General features: G+C 37.5%; 1 protein-coding gene and 1 pseudogene across 2 annotated transcripts in view; one reads left to right on the forward strand and one right to left on the reverse strand.

The window, feature by feature from the left end:
- The window catches only part of cgnb (cingulin b), a 35867-nt gene extending 33297 nt beyond the window's left edge, over positions 1–2570 (forward strand). For both annotated transcript variants that reach the window (XM_073821884.1, XM_073821885.1), the window contains one exon: positions 1571–2570. In XM_073821884.1, coding sequence (XP_073677985.1) covers positions 1571–1703 — 133 coding nt within the window. In that variant the 3' untranslated portion in view covers positions 1704–2570. The remainder of the gene's footprint in view (positions 1–1570) is intronic.
- An 815-nt stretch (positions 2571–3385) lies between these two features.
- On the reverse strand, positions 3386–13881 carry LOC141289388 (interferon-induced very large GTPase 1-like; annotated as a pseudogene).
- Positions 13882–14290: the final 409 nt, after the last annotated feature.

The raw sequence follows: 14290 nt of genomic DNA on the forward strand, positions 1-14290 counted from the left end.
GTGAGTAAACTCTGTGTGATAACAGTGTTGTTTTATCCACGCAAAGCCACATGTCCTATTCATCATGTTTATGTTTTTGTCTGCTTGACAGGACCATACAAAGTTGTATTATCTTGTATTAGAGGAGTTAAAATTAGGTGCTTTAAGTACATTTCTCTCATACTGACCACTAGATGTTCAACATGGCATCTAAAGGCAAAGAACTCTCTGAGGATTTGAGAATTAGAATTGTTGCTCTCCACAAAGATAGCCAAAGCTATTAGAGGTTCAGTAACACCCTGAAACTGAGTTACACTACAGTGGTCAGGGTCATACAGAGGTTTTCTAAGACGGCTTCCATTCAGAAAAGGGCTTGCGAGGGTCAATCAACGAAGTTGAGCACTTGTTCTGTGCGTCAGGTGCAGAACCAGGCTTCAAAAAAGTCATATGCATGCGTGCTGCCAGCATTGCTTAAAATGTTGCAGAAGTAGTAGGTCAGCTTGTCAGTGCTCAGACCATACGCTGCACTCTGCAACAAGTCGGTTTGCATAGGCATTGTCCAAGAAGGAAGCCTCATCTGAAGCTGGCTCACAAGAAAGCCCGCAAACAGTTTGCTGAAGACAACCTGTCCAAGAGCATGAATTACTGGAACCATGTCCTGTGGTCTGATGAGACTATAAGATAAACTTGTTTGGCTCAGATGGTGTCCCAGCATGTGTGGCGATGCCCTGGTGAGGAGTACCAAGAGAATTGTGTCTTGCCTACAGTCAAGCATGGTGGTGGTAGCATCATGGTCTGGGCTTGCATGAATGCTGCTGGTACTGGGAAGCTGCAGTTCATTGAGGAAAACATGGATATCCATTATATATTGTACATTCTGAAGCAGAACATGATGCCTTCTCTACAGAAACTAGGCCGAACGGCAGTTTTCCAACATGACAATGATCCCAAACACACCAACAAGATGACAACTGCCTTGTTGCTGAAGCTGAAGGTGATGGAGTGGCCAAGTATGTCTCCAGACCTGAACCCTATTAAGCACCTGTGGGGCATCCTCAAGCGTAAGGTGGAGAAGCACCATGTGTCTAACATCCAGCAACTCAGTAATGTCATTATAGAGGAGTGGAAGAGGATCCCAGCAACAACCTGTGCAACTCTGGTCAATTCCATGACCAGGATGATTAAAGCAGTGCCAGAAAACAATGGTGCTAACACAATATATTGACACTTTGGACAAGTTCACTTAGGGTGTTCTCACTTTTGTTGCCAGCTATTTTGCCCATAATGGCTGTATGTTAAGTCATTTTCAGGGGACAGTAAATCTATACTGCTATACAAGCTGCACATTGACTGCTCTAAAATATATTTGTTTCATTTCTATAATATCGTACCTTGAGAAGATATACAAATTGTAAAATTGTTGCTGAAATGTGAGGGGGGTACTCATTTTTGTGACATACTATATGTGTATTGCTGGGTTAAGAGGTTTAGAAAAAGTACTTTAAGTATTGGTAAATACTTGTTAGCAATTGAAAAAAAAAAACTGGAACGGTCTCCATTATCTGTTATAATGTATGTGATTGTTTGTTAGGAGGAAGGTACAACAATCACGACGCCCCACTCTGGGAAGCACCTTGAGCTCTGAGGAGGAGGACAGTTACTCAGACACAAAAAGCATCACATCTATTCTTACTGAAACGCCACTTCAGACCACCAACTGTTGAAGACTGAGCAAGAGAGGGAGGAAAATATATTTTTGCACACGTTTGATTTCAGTTTTCTAGTAAATGTAAAAATAATCATAAAGACATGAAGGATACAAATGGTGTGACATCTGTACAGTCATGATGGAAGAAATGGGTTTGAAGGCCTAATAAAGCATTCAGTGTGAAGATTGGTCACCCAAATGCTTCTTTAGTATTGTTTTGTTAAAACTGGTTAATTCTTTAGAAAAACTGTTTGTTCTTACTGTTTATGAGTGTAATGTTTTTTGTTTTAGGAAGACTCACAGTACATTTTATTTGTTTTTGAATTTTTGACATCCTTAATCATTACTGAAATTTCCTGTGGTACTGGAAAAAATATCAATGAAGGAAACATGATGGGATGTATAAAACATGCAAGGTCATTTACAGAGGTGGAATCTGACGGATAGTACTTTAACTCTGTGGTTTTCATTTTTTTGAATCTTCAAAATGACACACTAGCGCAAATTAAAATGAAGGATATTTAGAAGGCTTCTTTTGGTGTTGCTTTAATTTGAGAATTAAACTTGCACTGTGAATGACACCTTTTGTGCCAAGACAGAAAAAGGTGTAATGTAATGTAATGGCTTTGAAAAATCTATATTTGCCTTCAATTTTCATACAGTTAGAAAGCTAATAAAATGTAAGCTGCTTTTTGATCATTTTTCCAGAGACATATATGTTCTGTACTGTATTTTCAGATTTATCAGAATGTATTTACCTGTCAGATGAATTTGTAACTCTTTAAGAACTGTTTTTGGAACATGGTTTCATATTACACTGTACAATATTAGATATGTATTGTATATACTGTCATTTGTTTAAAATTTATTCTTCCACTACACAGTAAAGGTTTTGAATTACTCAAGCTTTTGTCATGTTACTCTCTCTCTCTTTGTGTTCTCTCCTTTAAACTATCAGTTATTTCTCAGATGTCCTCCAAACATTTTTACATTCAGATTTATTTTTATTTTTTATAAGTATTAGGTTGAATTTAGAATAGGTTTAGCCCTTAATTGTTTAGCTTTTGGTGTAGAGAAATTGTTTGACCATTAATGCTTTGAAAAATAAAATCGTTTTTAGTACAGCTCAACAAGTTCTCAGAGACCAATTAATGAAGAGCAAGAGCTTTATTGTTTTTTCTTTCCAAGTATACTTCTATAATTATATTCAGTACAGTTATAAATGTTTTTCATTGCATAGTCTTTACACACATGTAAAATTATGAAACATTTCAAACTTTTATGTTGACACTGCATAGTGTAAAAGATTTGACACAGTCATTGTGTTTATAGTACAGCGAAAGATCATTCATTTGTTTTATCTGAGCAATGTTTGACAGTAATATAAAATAAAATAAAAATGTTTTTTTTTTTGTCAACCAATGTATGGTAACATACTGTAATTGATGATAATGCACTACAAACTGAAAGCTTAATTTTTGATTCCAAGGCTAAAAAATAGCAATAGCAAAAAATAGTTACCTATATTATAAATTCCCATAACCCTGTTGGTGGCAACAGTTCTACAATCTACTTGAGTTCACAATGCTTTCACAAAGTGCAACCCTAGACTTTGAGCCTGTGAACGTAAGAATGTGACTTCAGTGTCTCTCCATTTCAATTCTTTTAAAGATTTGGATCATCATCTTTATTTTGGGGTCATTTCAATAAGAATTGAACATCCAAGCATTCATTTGCCTGATGTACGGAGATGTTTTTCCAGTCTTTGGGTATGTCAGCTGGTTTTAAATTGTATCTCTTAGCAAAGTTGTTGTTGTACTTAGTAAAGATGTACTTCCAGAAGTCAGTGGCTTCAATAGTATCGTCAGGCTGTATCTTCCAGTCAGGATAGAACTGTTTGTATTCCTTATAGGGATGCCACTCATATCCTGTGTCTTTACATTTGAAACTATTTTCGCTAGTGACAAGAGATGAGCATATGTCAGGGATTAATTTTTCTGTGTCAATCCAGCTGTAGTAACCAATACCTTGAGGCCGATGAATTGAAGCAAAATGTTCAGTATGGTCTTTTCCACCAGCTTCACAAGGCGCACTGCAGAATGGACACATTTCCCCACAGCCAAACACTCTGCTGAAGAGCTCCTCCTGAGGTCTGTTCACTGACAGTCTAGTTAGCTTAGCCTCCACATCCCCTGCACTACGTAGCTGATCAGCTAAGGTCTTATGCATTTTTTCTATGGATGATTCAAGGCATTCTGCAAACTCAGCAGGGTCCGAGTTGTTTAGAGCCAGAGTTCCACTAAGGGTGTCAATTGGTATGACCAGCTCTTTATCAAGAGATGTGAAGACATTGGTCATGAAACTGCAACTGTTTTTTGTCATGCTTTTTGCACCTTTAATAGCCGCTTTGAGTTTGCTGACAATTGCATTCAAATGTTTCATCTCTAACTTGAAAAAGGCATCTTCCTTTGAAAAATGTTCAATGATATTCTCAGAAATCCACGCCGTTACAAACTGCTCATAATTTTCCACATACTCAGAAATATTGTTAAAGTCGTCATCCTGAAGCAGCTCCTTTAAAAGTGAAGACTGGAAAAATGTTCGTGTGCTATATGAAACGCCACTTTCAGCTGTCAGCATTTCATCCACAATGTCAGGTCCAATACGTTTCTGGATGTATTCCATCACGGCAGGGGCGACACATTTCATGGCACACGTCTCTGCCTTCTTCTGACACTGGTCTCGTTGGTAGTAGAGGTCTTTAAAGTCAGCTAACCATTGGTCCTTGAACTTCTCAATTGATTTCAAAGGGTCATTTCTCTGTATGTAGTCGTTATGCATTTTCTGGAAAGCTCTTGTTGCATTCCCGCAAATGTGGATCTTGAGAGATGCTTCGATTTCAGGGCTTATTTCGATTTCCTTGCAATCTTCCAATTTCTTGTCAATGAAGCACAGCAGTTCTTGTATGTCAGCATTATAGTCTGATTTTGCTCTTGCTCTAGACGAAATAAATACATTGCTCTCGTTTATTATTTTATCACATGACAGTTGTACGAATTTGTGTTTTCTATTTCTTTGCGCAGGCTCAAGGGAAATCTTGAGTTTTTTAAATATGTTCCTTTTTACAGTGGTTGCATAGAAAGGTCCAGTCCCACACTGATCTAGACTAGTGACACTTAAAAGCGTCTCACGTACGGATCCACCTTTTATTTCCAAGTTACTGTATAGGAATCTGTATGTTTCCTTCCCTACTTCATAACTTGGTAGCGCTGTGAGAGAAAACTGCTTCAAAATTTCATCCCACTTTTTTTTAAACTCTTCATTTAGCTGTTTGTCGGAGAGGTTTTTTGTATTCCTGCAGGCAGTGATCAAGTTAAGCACTTTTTCTTTCATGGTATCCCTTTGATTTTGTCTTATAAGCTCCACCTTTTCAATTCCCTTCTGTATCAATACAGCATTCTCCAGTTTGTTTCTTAGATCTGTCTCGGTCTCCCTTCGAAGGCTTCTTGCACTATTCAAAAAGTCCTCCTTGTAATTTTCGACAAAGTGCACATGTTCCGCCTCGCTTTCGAAGTATTGCTCAATTTGACCCAAAAGGCTTTTCTCCACTTTTTCAAGCTCAATAGCAGCTTCATGTTTTAAATCAGCCAAAACTCTGTCAACATTAAGTGCCTTTCTTGACCGCACTGACATTACACCCATGTTAGTGATTTTAGTTTCTTATTTTGTGTACCAGCCAATCATGTGCTTCTTGAATGCCCATTCGAATTTGTTATACTCCACACAAAGTTTGGAGTACGCTTCAGCGACGAGGGTGTTGCGAAAACTGAAAATAAAGTTTTCAAATTGGACAGACTTCCAGAGACTCCGTATCCATTCTTCAAACTCCAAGAAATTCTGTGCTGGGACTTTGGATGCCTTAAAAATGTTAAGTATGCCATCCTTCAACTTACTCGCCTCCTCACTGTAACTGGTACTGACAGGTGCCATTGGAGGAACACCAAGCCACAGTCCAGGGCTGTATCCGAAATCGCCCCCTATACCCTCAAATAGGGCACTATTTGAGGGGACAGCCATTTTAAGTGGTGTTCGAAACCATAGTGGACATTCTCGAGTGCACTCATTCAATCCCACAATCCACCGCAAAAACGAGTGTACAACCGATGTACACTCAACATCTAGAGATAACCCATAATGCACTGTGAGAGTCGCGCGCCGGATGAATTCCCGCGTCTCCCCAGACGATGGCGCCCGCAGCTGAATCATCCATCAGTTCATTTTACAAAGCGCTGGTCCATGGTGTAATACAGCGTCCAACACAGGTACAAATTCGTTGTAAATTGATTATTAAATTGTTTAACCAGGGTTTATACATACATTCCTAGACATAGTTCAAGATAAATCCTTTAATCTTACTACTCAAACTGTCCGTTTTAAATTATTGTTAAACAGTAAGCAATACTATGCAAAAGCGCCAGTCCTTCCGGTGCACTTAGTGTCCGAATTCACTCACTCGTTTTCATTCACTCCTTCAAGTGAACTGTATGAGTGGACTAATGTAGGGAATAGTGAATGAGGGTATAGGGGGCGATTTCGGATACAGCCCAGGTATGTGCCAGTTGTTTTCATCAATGTTGTACTCTAGAATGTCTGTAAATTTCTTGTTGTCACCAACTTTCTCCATTCTTGCAGCTGTTTGTGTCATTTCATCTAGCTGCTGCAAGAGAATCTTTCTCTCTTTTAAGAGGAGAGTCGACTTCCCACTGCTTTGAACACCTAAAACTGTTACAACTCGTATTCTGTTGTGAGGTGATGTCAGTTTGTTTAGTGCTTTAAGCACATCTTTAATCCATGTCATGGGAATGTTTGATGCCTCTCCATCAATAAGTTCCAGAGGAAACCCATTCAGCATCAATTGAGCACATATTTCTGGCAATTTCTTCACGGCAGTGAACTTCTTATTTTTTTGGGTGCATGACGATTCGTAGAGTTGACTTAACTCTCTCATGAAGTGTTGGACTCCTAAAGAGCTGCTGGCGATCTTATTTTCCAAATCTCTGAGGTGTTCTTTATCTTCTGTGGCGTTCTTACATGCATTCCTATACTGCTCATCCAGCCTTGATAGGTGTTTCCTTGTTAGATGATCTAAATTTAATTTCATCCATTTGAGAAAGTATAACTGCTCATCTGGGGAGCAGCTCAGGCCAGAGATGAATTGATATACTGTTTCTCTCACGTCATTGCTTCCTTGTTGCTTTTGCAGTTTCTGTATTTGACTTTTAAGTTCACTCTTGTAGTGCTCAATGTTTTGTTTCTTTGCCTTGAGTCGACACATCTCTTTCTCCAGTTTGGATATCTCTTTCCATATTTTGTCTTGCAATGACAGTTCCTTCTTTTTGTATTCTGCTATGTTTTTAATGTCTTGTGTGATCAGGGCTGCCCTTTTCTTTGCATTTTGACAAACGGTATTGTTTTCATCGACAAGAATCCCCAGATCCGGTGCGATCTTTGACATCTTCTCAATACTCATTTTAGTGGAATCCGCAAGTATATCAACAACAGCCTCTTGTAGTGTTTCAACAAATTTAAAATCATTCATGTTGCTATCCCTAAGGATTTCTGAGTATGGCTTGAACTTTTGTGTCAAATTGTTTCCCGAAGTTGAACTGTCTGTGGCACAAACCAGAACCAATTTTGATCTAGTTTGCAGAGATTCCAGAAATGTCTGATTTGAGTCCAAATCATCACAGAACAGAAAAATTGCAGATGATATTTGGTTCAAGAAGGCGAATTGGGCCTCAAAGGCTGAAATATCCCCACGGAGATTAGCCACAGCTACTGGCTCTTTGAATTTGTCATTTGATTCATAACCACCAGGTAGATACCAGCTCATTTCAACAAGCCCATTAGAGATCTTTCTGGGAATGTTTCCATTTTCCAGTTCCTTGTGGAAAAAAGTGTCATGATGATGCTGACTGTTGCTGACTGTTGCTGACTGTTGACATACTGCTTTTTCCTAGTCTGACGAAAGAGATCAGGGGCAAGTCTGTTAGCACAATACTGCTTTCCTCTAAACTGTCCTCTTTCAATGGATGATATCGAAACTGTTTTGTTGTGTCCCTCAAGGCCCAAAGCATCAGAGTGCACTCATTTGTGTCACAGTTTGGCAGCAGCAATGGCACAGAAAACTGACACACTGACATTTTTAGGGCCATTTCTTGCTGGAGGAAAGGATCAGCACAGTGGAAGAGAGCTGTGATCAAATCTAGTGGATGGATTCCTTTCTGATCTTCATAGAAACCAGTAGATTTCTCAATGATGTTGGTGCTTTCTTCGCATGTTTCAGATTTACAGTTTGAAGCGCATTTTATAATTCTGGCTGATGAATTGACCATCATGAGCTTTCTTAGGAAAATCCACGGCAAAGATTTAAGACTCTGTGCAGTTTCAACCTCATATGATGGTTTCCTTAATTCCAGCACAGTCTTTAAAGTCAGTTTATTCTTCACCTGGTTTTGTAGCCCCAGATCTCTTAACAAAGATTCCATAGTTATGTCTGCAATAAAAAGTTACACAGTTTATATATCTGTTTCAAATTATGGAAAGAAATGATTGCGTGATATGAATCTTTCTCAGCTGAAAAGACCAGCATACTGTATGTTCGGGATGATGATGCCCCAAGCAAGCTTCTTAACTAGTTTTCTTTTTTAAATTTACTTGATTGTTCAGTAAATTTATATACTGTATATATATTTTTCGCAGGGTCATACTGGCCTTATTATTGATTAGGAAAAATAGTAACTCACTTGTGCGATGTGTGATTTTTGCAGGAGAGCTCTCAAGTTTTGTGCCATTTAACTCAACTAAAGTGCAGACAGAGAATGAATACTCAGTTCCTGGTTTTAAACTTGATACAGTAATCTCTGCCTCATCTGTAAACGATTCCTTCGCATTGGCTTCGCTGCTGCAAATCACTCTGAAACTGTGAGGAATCTCATCATCAGTCATGGGATCAGTCCATTTCAGGAAAACTGAACTTGCCTCATTTTTGATCTGAAGGTTTTCAGGTGGGAGTGGCTCTGTGGAGGATTATAAAACATATTTTATAATTCCATTTGTGTATTGGAAAAAACATTAGAAAAATGTACTAGCTGTAAATTAGAAGGCTCCTAAAGCAGTCACTTACTTGTATGGATGATTAAAACAGCTGGTTCACTTAGTTTGTCATTATTCAGTTTTGTGTTTATTGTAGCTTTGTACTCGGTGGCAGGAAGAAGATCTATCATTAAACTGGTATTTGCATTTGATTTGACAGTCACTGATTCGGTTCTCTCTCCATTTTTATACATAATCACTTGGAATTTGAAGAGACTGGGGTCTATTTTCTGAGGTGACGTCCAATTTAGTCTTACAGTTTTTGCATCCTCTGAGACATATTCAAAATTCTCAGGTGCAGGGATTGCTTCAGGAAAAAAAAAACAATTAATAATACATGAGTAAACACAAAGCAGCCTATAAATAATGATGAAAGAATCATTCACAGAAATTCTTTTAAAGACACAGAGTCATTCATTTTAAAGTCACCACTGGTCCAGCTGGTTTATGTAACCTGTCAATCTCACACTATAATAGAGAGTTTTCACAACACGTCATCAACCGGCCACAAAATGAAACTAGCATATTTTGCTGATTATTACTGTTGAAAATGGTCAATTATTGTAATATTTTGGGCTGTAATAATCGATTAGGAAACAGGAAAAACATCTGGAGTATTATAGACTGCCAAAAGTTATAAAAAATCAAGGAGGCAAAAAATAAAAAAATATTGAGTGTGAGGTTAGAATTACCAATATTTTTCCATTTTAACGTTACTCTGTAGACAAAATTACGATTATGATTAATAAATCAGTTAATGTTGATTAGCCCCACAAAAACTATTTAATTTGGTAATTTGTTTTGTGTGAAATTATTTAAAGGAGAAGTTCACTTCCAGAACAAAAAATTTAAGATAATGTACTCACCCCCTTGTCATTTAAGATATTTATGTCTTTCTTTCTTCAGTCGTAAAGTAATATTGTTTTTGAGGAAGACATTTCAGGATTTTTCTTCATATAGTGGAATTCAATGGTGCCCGAGTTTGAACTTCCAAACTGCAGTTTAAATGCGGCTTCAAACAATCCCAAATGCGGTCGTAAACGATCCCAGCCGAGGAAGAAGGGTCTTATCTAGTGAAACAATCTGTTATTTTCATTAAAAAATACAATTTATATACTTTTTAATGTCAAACACTCGTCTTGTCTCACTCTGCCTTTTTTCCCTGTTTAAGACAGTTAGAGTATGTCGAAAAACACCCGTCTCATTTTCTCCTTTTAACTTCAAAATTGTCCTACATCACTGTTGACCTTTTTTGTTAAGGGTGTTTGATCTTCTTTGCATGTTCACTTGCAAAGACTGGGCCGGTACTTCTCTAGCGATGTAAGGTGATTTGAAAATTTGAAATTAAGTTGAGGGAGAAAATACGATGGGTGTTTTTCGACATACCCTAACTGTCCTAACCCAGAATACACAGAGTTCAGGGAGAGCAAGACAAGATGAGCGTTTGAGGTTAAAAAGTATTTAAATTGTATTTTTCTGTGTGAAAATAACGATCGTTTCGATAGATAAGACCCTTCTTCCTATAGTAAATGGCTAGGATCATTTACAACCGCATTTGGGATCATTTGAAGCCGCATTTAAACTTTAAACATTTACAGTTTTGGAAGTTTAAACTCAGGGCACCATTTAGTTTCATTATATGGAGAAAAATCCTAAAATTTGTTCCTCAAAAAACATAATTTCTTTACGACTGAAGAAAGAAAGACATGAACATCTTGTATGACAAGGGGATGAGTACATTATCTGTACATTTTTGTTAGCTTGCTTATTGTGCCCAAGAGCAGAATTTATTGAGCCCATATATCTTACTAACAAGGAAATATGCTTCTAACCACAGGTCGAAAACTGTAGTCCCAACCACGTAAGTTTGCGACGCTGTTTGCAAATGTTTGGCTGTATATTTGGCTGTATACATATTAGGCTGTATCTCAAATAGGGCACTATTTTTTGGCACAGCCATTTTTAGTGGTGTTCGAAACCATAGTGGACGTTCTCGAGTGCACTCATTCAATCCCACAATGCACCACAAAAACGAGTGTACAACCGATGTACACTCAATGGCTAGAGATAACTCATAATGCACTGTGAGGCTGTATCCGAAATCGCCCCCTATATCCTATTCACTATTCCCTACATTAGTCCACTCATACCGTTCACTTGAAGGAGTGAATGAAAACGAGTGAGTGAATTCGGACACTAAGTGCACCGGCACTGTTTAACAATCATGTAAAACGAACAGTTCCAGTAGTAAGATTAAAGGATTTATCTTAAACTATAACACGGAAATTACGTATAAACCCTAGTTAAACAATTGAATAATCAGTTTACAACGAATTTGTACCTGTGTTGTACGCTGTATTACGCCGTGGACGAGAAAAATGGTAAAATGTAAAATGAACGAATGGATGATTCAGCTGCGCGCGCCATCTTCTGGCGAGACGTGGGAATTCAATCGGCGTGCCGCGCGACTCTCACGGTGTGTTCACACGGGGCGTAAGCATCAACGCCTAACGGAAGGCGTGGCTGACGTTTATGGTCATAGCAGCGTCAGCCAATGAAATGCTGCTCTTGAACAGGATGAACGTGATTGGCTGCCGCCTGGCCACTGTATTTGCATAGAGCGATCCTGATTGGCTGACGCTTCCGTCGGCGGCGCTTCACTGGTGTTGCTCGTGGCAGAAGTTGAAAAATTCTCAACTTCTGCCGCGAGCAACGCTAGTGAAGCGCTGCCGACGGATCCACAATTCTTTTCGGCAACGCTTGACGTCACCCATTCAAAGTCAATGGGAAGCGTTGACGCTTACGCCCCGTGTGAACACACCATCACAGTGCATTATGGGTTATTTCTAGCCGTTGAGTGACTCGTTGAGTGTACATCGATTGTACACTTGCTTTTGCGGTGCATTCTGGGACTGAATGAGTGCACTCGGGAATGTCCACTATGGTTTCGAACACCACTTAAAATGGCTGTCCCCTCAAATAGTGCCCTATTTGAGTGTATAGGGGGCGATTTTGGATAAAGCCTTAGTTTGAAATATGGTTTCGGGAAACACCGAATCATTGAACTATGTTGGTAACAACAAAACTTGCGACCATAGTTGGCTAACGATGCTTTTGGGAAAAGAACCCCAGTTAAAGTTCTGTGCGACTGCCGCTAGGGGGAGAAATGCGACAATTGTAGTCCAAAGACAGTCTAAAAGGGGCTTAGGGTAGCGTGAATTTTTTTTTTTTTTTGGTGGCGTAATTAACTTTTGAGGGATTGAGTTGACAAAACAGATGCGCTAAACTGTTTTGAGAAAACAGTAACTGTAGTGGGCTAAACCCAGTTGACGCTCAGGTATATCGTCTTAACAAATTTGAATATGCAAAATGGTATTCGCCATCAATTAGATGGAATGTAACGTTATGAGGATCAATTTAGGAGTTTTACATTTTATCCTGAGTTGTCTCGTTTCAGATAATAACGTAATAGAAACATATAGGCCTAGTATGTTAGCATTTGTTTGTCAAAGTAAACATTTTTAAGCTACTGAAAATACTATTTCAGTTTCATTTTTTAAATGATTCATTTATTTTTCTGACCTTTTTCTTTACTGCAGTTAACTGTAGCTTAATGTTTTAAGATATTTCCCAGATTGTCAAGATCAGAGCATGAGATATGTTCTTGTATCTCTGTAATCTTTAAAACTTGACAATCTTTCCTCAAAGAATGCACTTCTAAAACAAACAACCTATGATGATATTCAAAGAATGAAGAATAACAACTCATATTAGTTTCATGACTTTGGTTCAGTTATTACGAAAACTGTTCTTTTTTTTATCCGTGCTTGCAAAACCCAAAACAAAGTAGAGAAAAAGATTTTGATAGAATTTCTGTCCAGTTTTTCTTAGCCAATCTGCACAGTCACAAATATCAAAGGAAATACTATAGCAAACATAAGCAGATGTTTCTTTTAAATGTGTTTGAAAGATTTTTTTTCTTTTAATTAAAATGACAAATATAAACAGTTTGCACTAAGTTTACCTGTACAAACAGATGCAGAGAAACTTTTCTTGCAGTTTTCCTGAATTGCCACCACTATGATGTTATATGTTGTGCCAGGTGAGAGTTGTTTTATCTCAAAATGATTTGCATCTGTTGTTTTAGTAAAATCTGTTTCTTCATTCTTCCATTCGATTTGAAATTTTTGTTGTGCATTTACAGTCACATCTGGATCTCCCCATTCTAAGCGCACCGAGTGTGGGCCGACATTAGTGAATCTAATGCGACCTGGAGGAGGGAGAATATTAGGTAAAGATTTGGATCAATGCATTTGCTAAAGGTAAAGTGTATTTGTGTGCATTTTGTTTTTAAACAGGTGTTACAAATAAATCTGAACCAGGTGTAAATGGCATATTAGAATACATAATTATTCATTAAACAGAAGGGGATCTTAAGTAATATAACAACCACTTGAAAGAGAAATTGCACGTTTTCTGGTTAATGTCATTGCTCTCTTTCCCAGCATGTTTCAACATTTTCCTTCAATGTACATTTACAAAAAATATTACAAATATGTCCTCTTGTGAGACTCTTGCAAAATACCACAGGTATTTTCCATTTAAAAAAACGAAAACTGGTCAGACCACAAAATCTATAATGAATCATGCTATGTACTATAAACAGTATTATGCCTGATGGAGCAGCTGTGGGTCCAAGGCAGCAGTTTTATTTATTACTGTAAATTAGCACTACTCCTACATTAATTAGATACAACCTTAATATAACTCATGTTATTTTGAAAGACCAGTAACAATTACATTTGCTCATACAGGAATTAAAGGTCAAAGTGATTAGAGTCAAATTTAGGATTTTTTACATATGCCTTAGGTACTCCATAGTTAAGAAAAAATATTAAGTGCTATTTTGTCTAGAGATTTTGAGACAGAGCAACCACAGGTATACTAATCAATCATTTCCCTTAATCTATAGTTATCTTTCTCCTTTCATGCAATCATTTTCCAAAGTCAACTTGAATGTTTTCAGTACCACTAAACATTTTGGGAGAATGTCACAGATGTTGGCTCAATATATTGATGTGATTTAAGTAAAAATGGATCAAGATCTTGTTACTGGTGTAAAAAAAAAATCAGTAATGCTAAAGTAAATAGATTTAAATGCAATAAAATGTGTGTATGTGTGGATAAGTGCTTTATGTGAGGAAACATAGGCCAGTGTCCAAATAATGAAGAATAAATAATGTTTTTTTTTTAAACCAAGACCTTTATTGTTTTTTTCTATATATAAGTCTAATTCTCCAATTATATTTAGTAAATGGTTAAAGTTTTTAATTGTTAGTCACATGTTTTTTTTTTCATTTTACATTAAGTTCTACACACATTAGACATTAGAATGCAAATGTAAAATCATAAAAAAAGTTTAGAAATGGTTAACATTATACAGAGTGT

This window comes from Garra rufa, chromosome 17 (assembly GCF_049309525.1).
Source record: "Garra rufa chromosome 17, GarRuf1.0, whole genome shotgun sequence".
Lineage (NCBI taxonomy): Eukaryota > Metazoa > Chordata > Actinopteri > Cypriniformes > Cyprinidae > Garra > Garra rufa.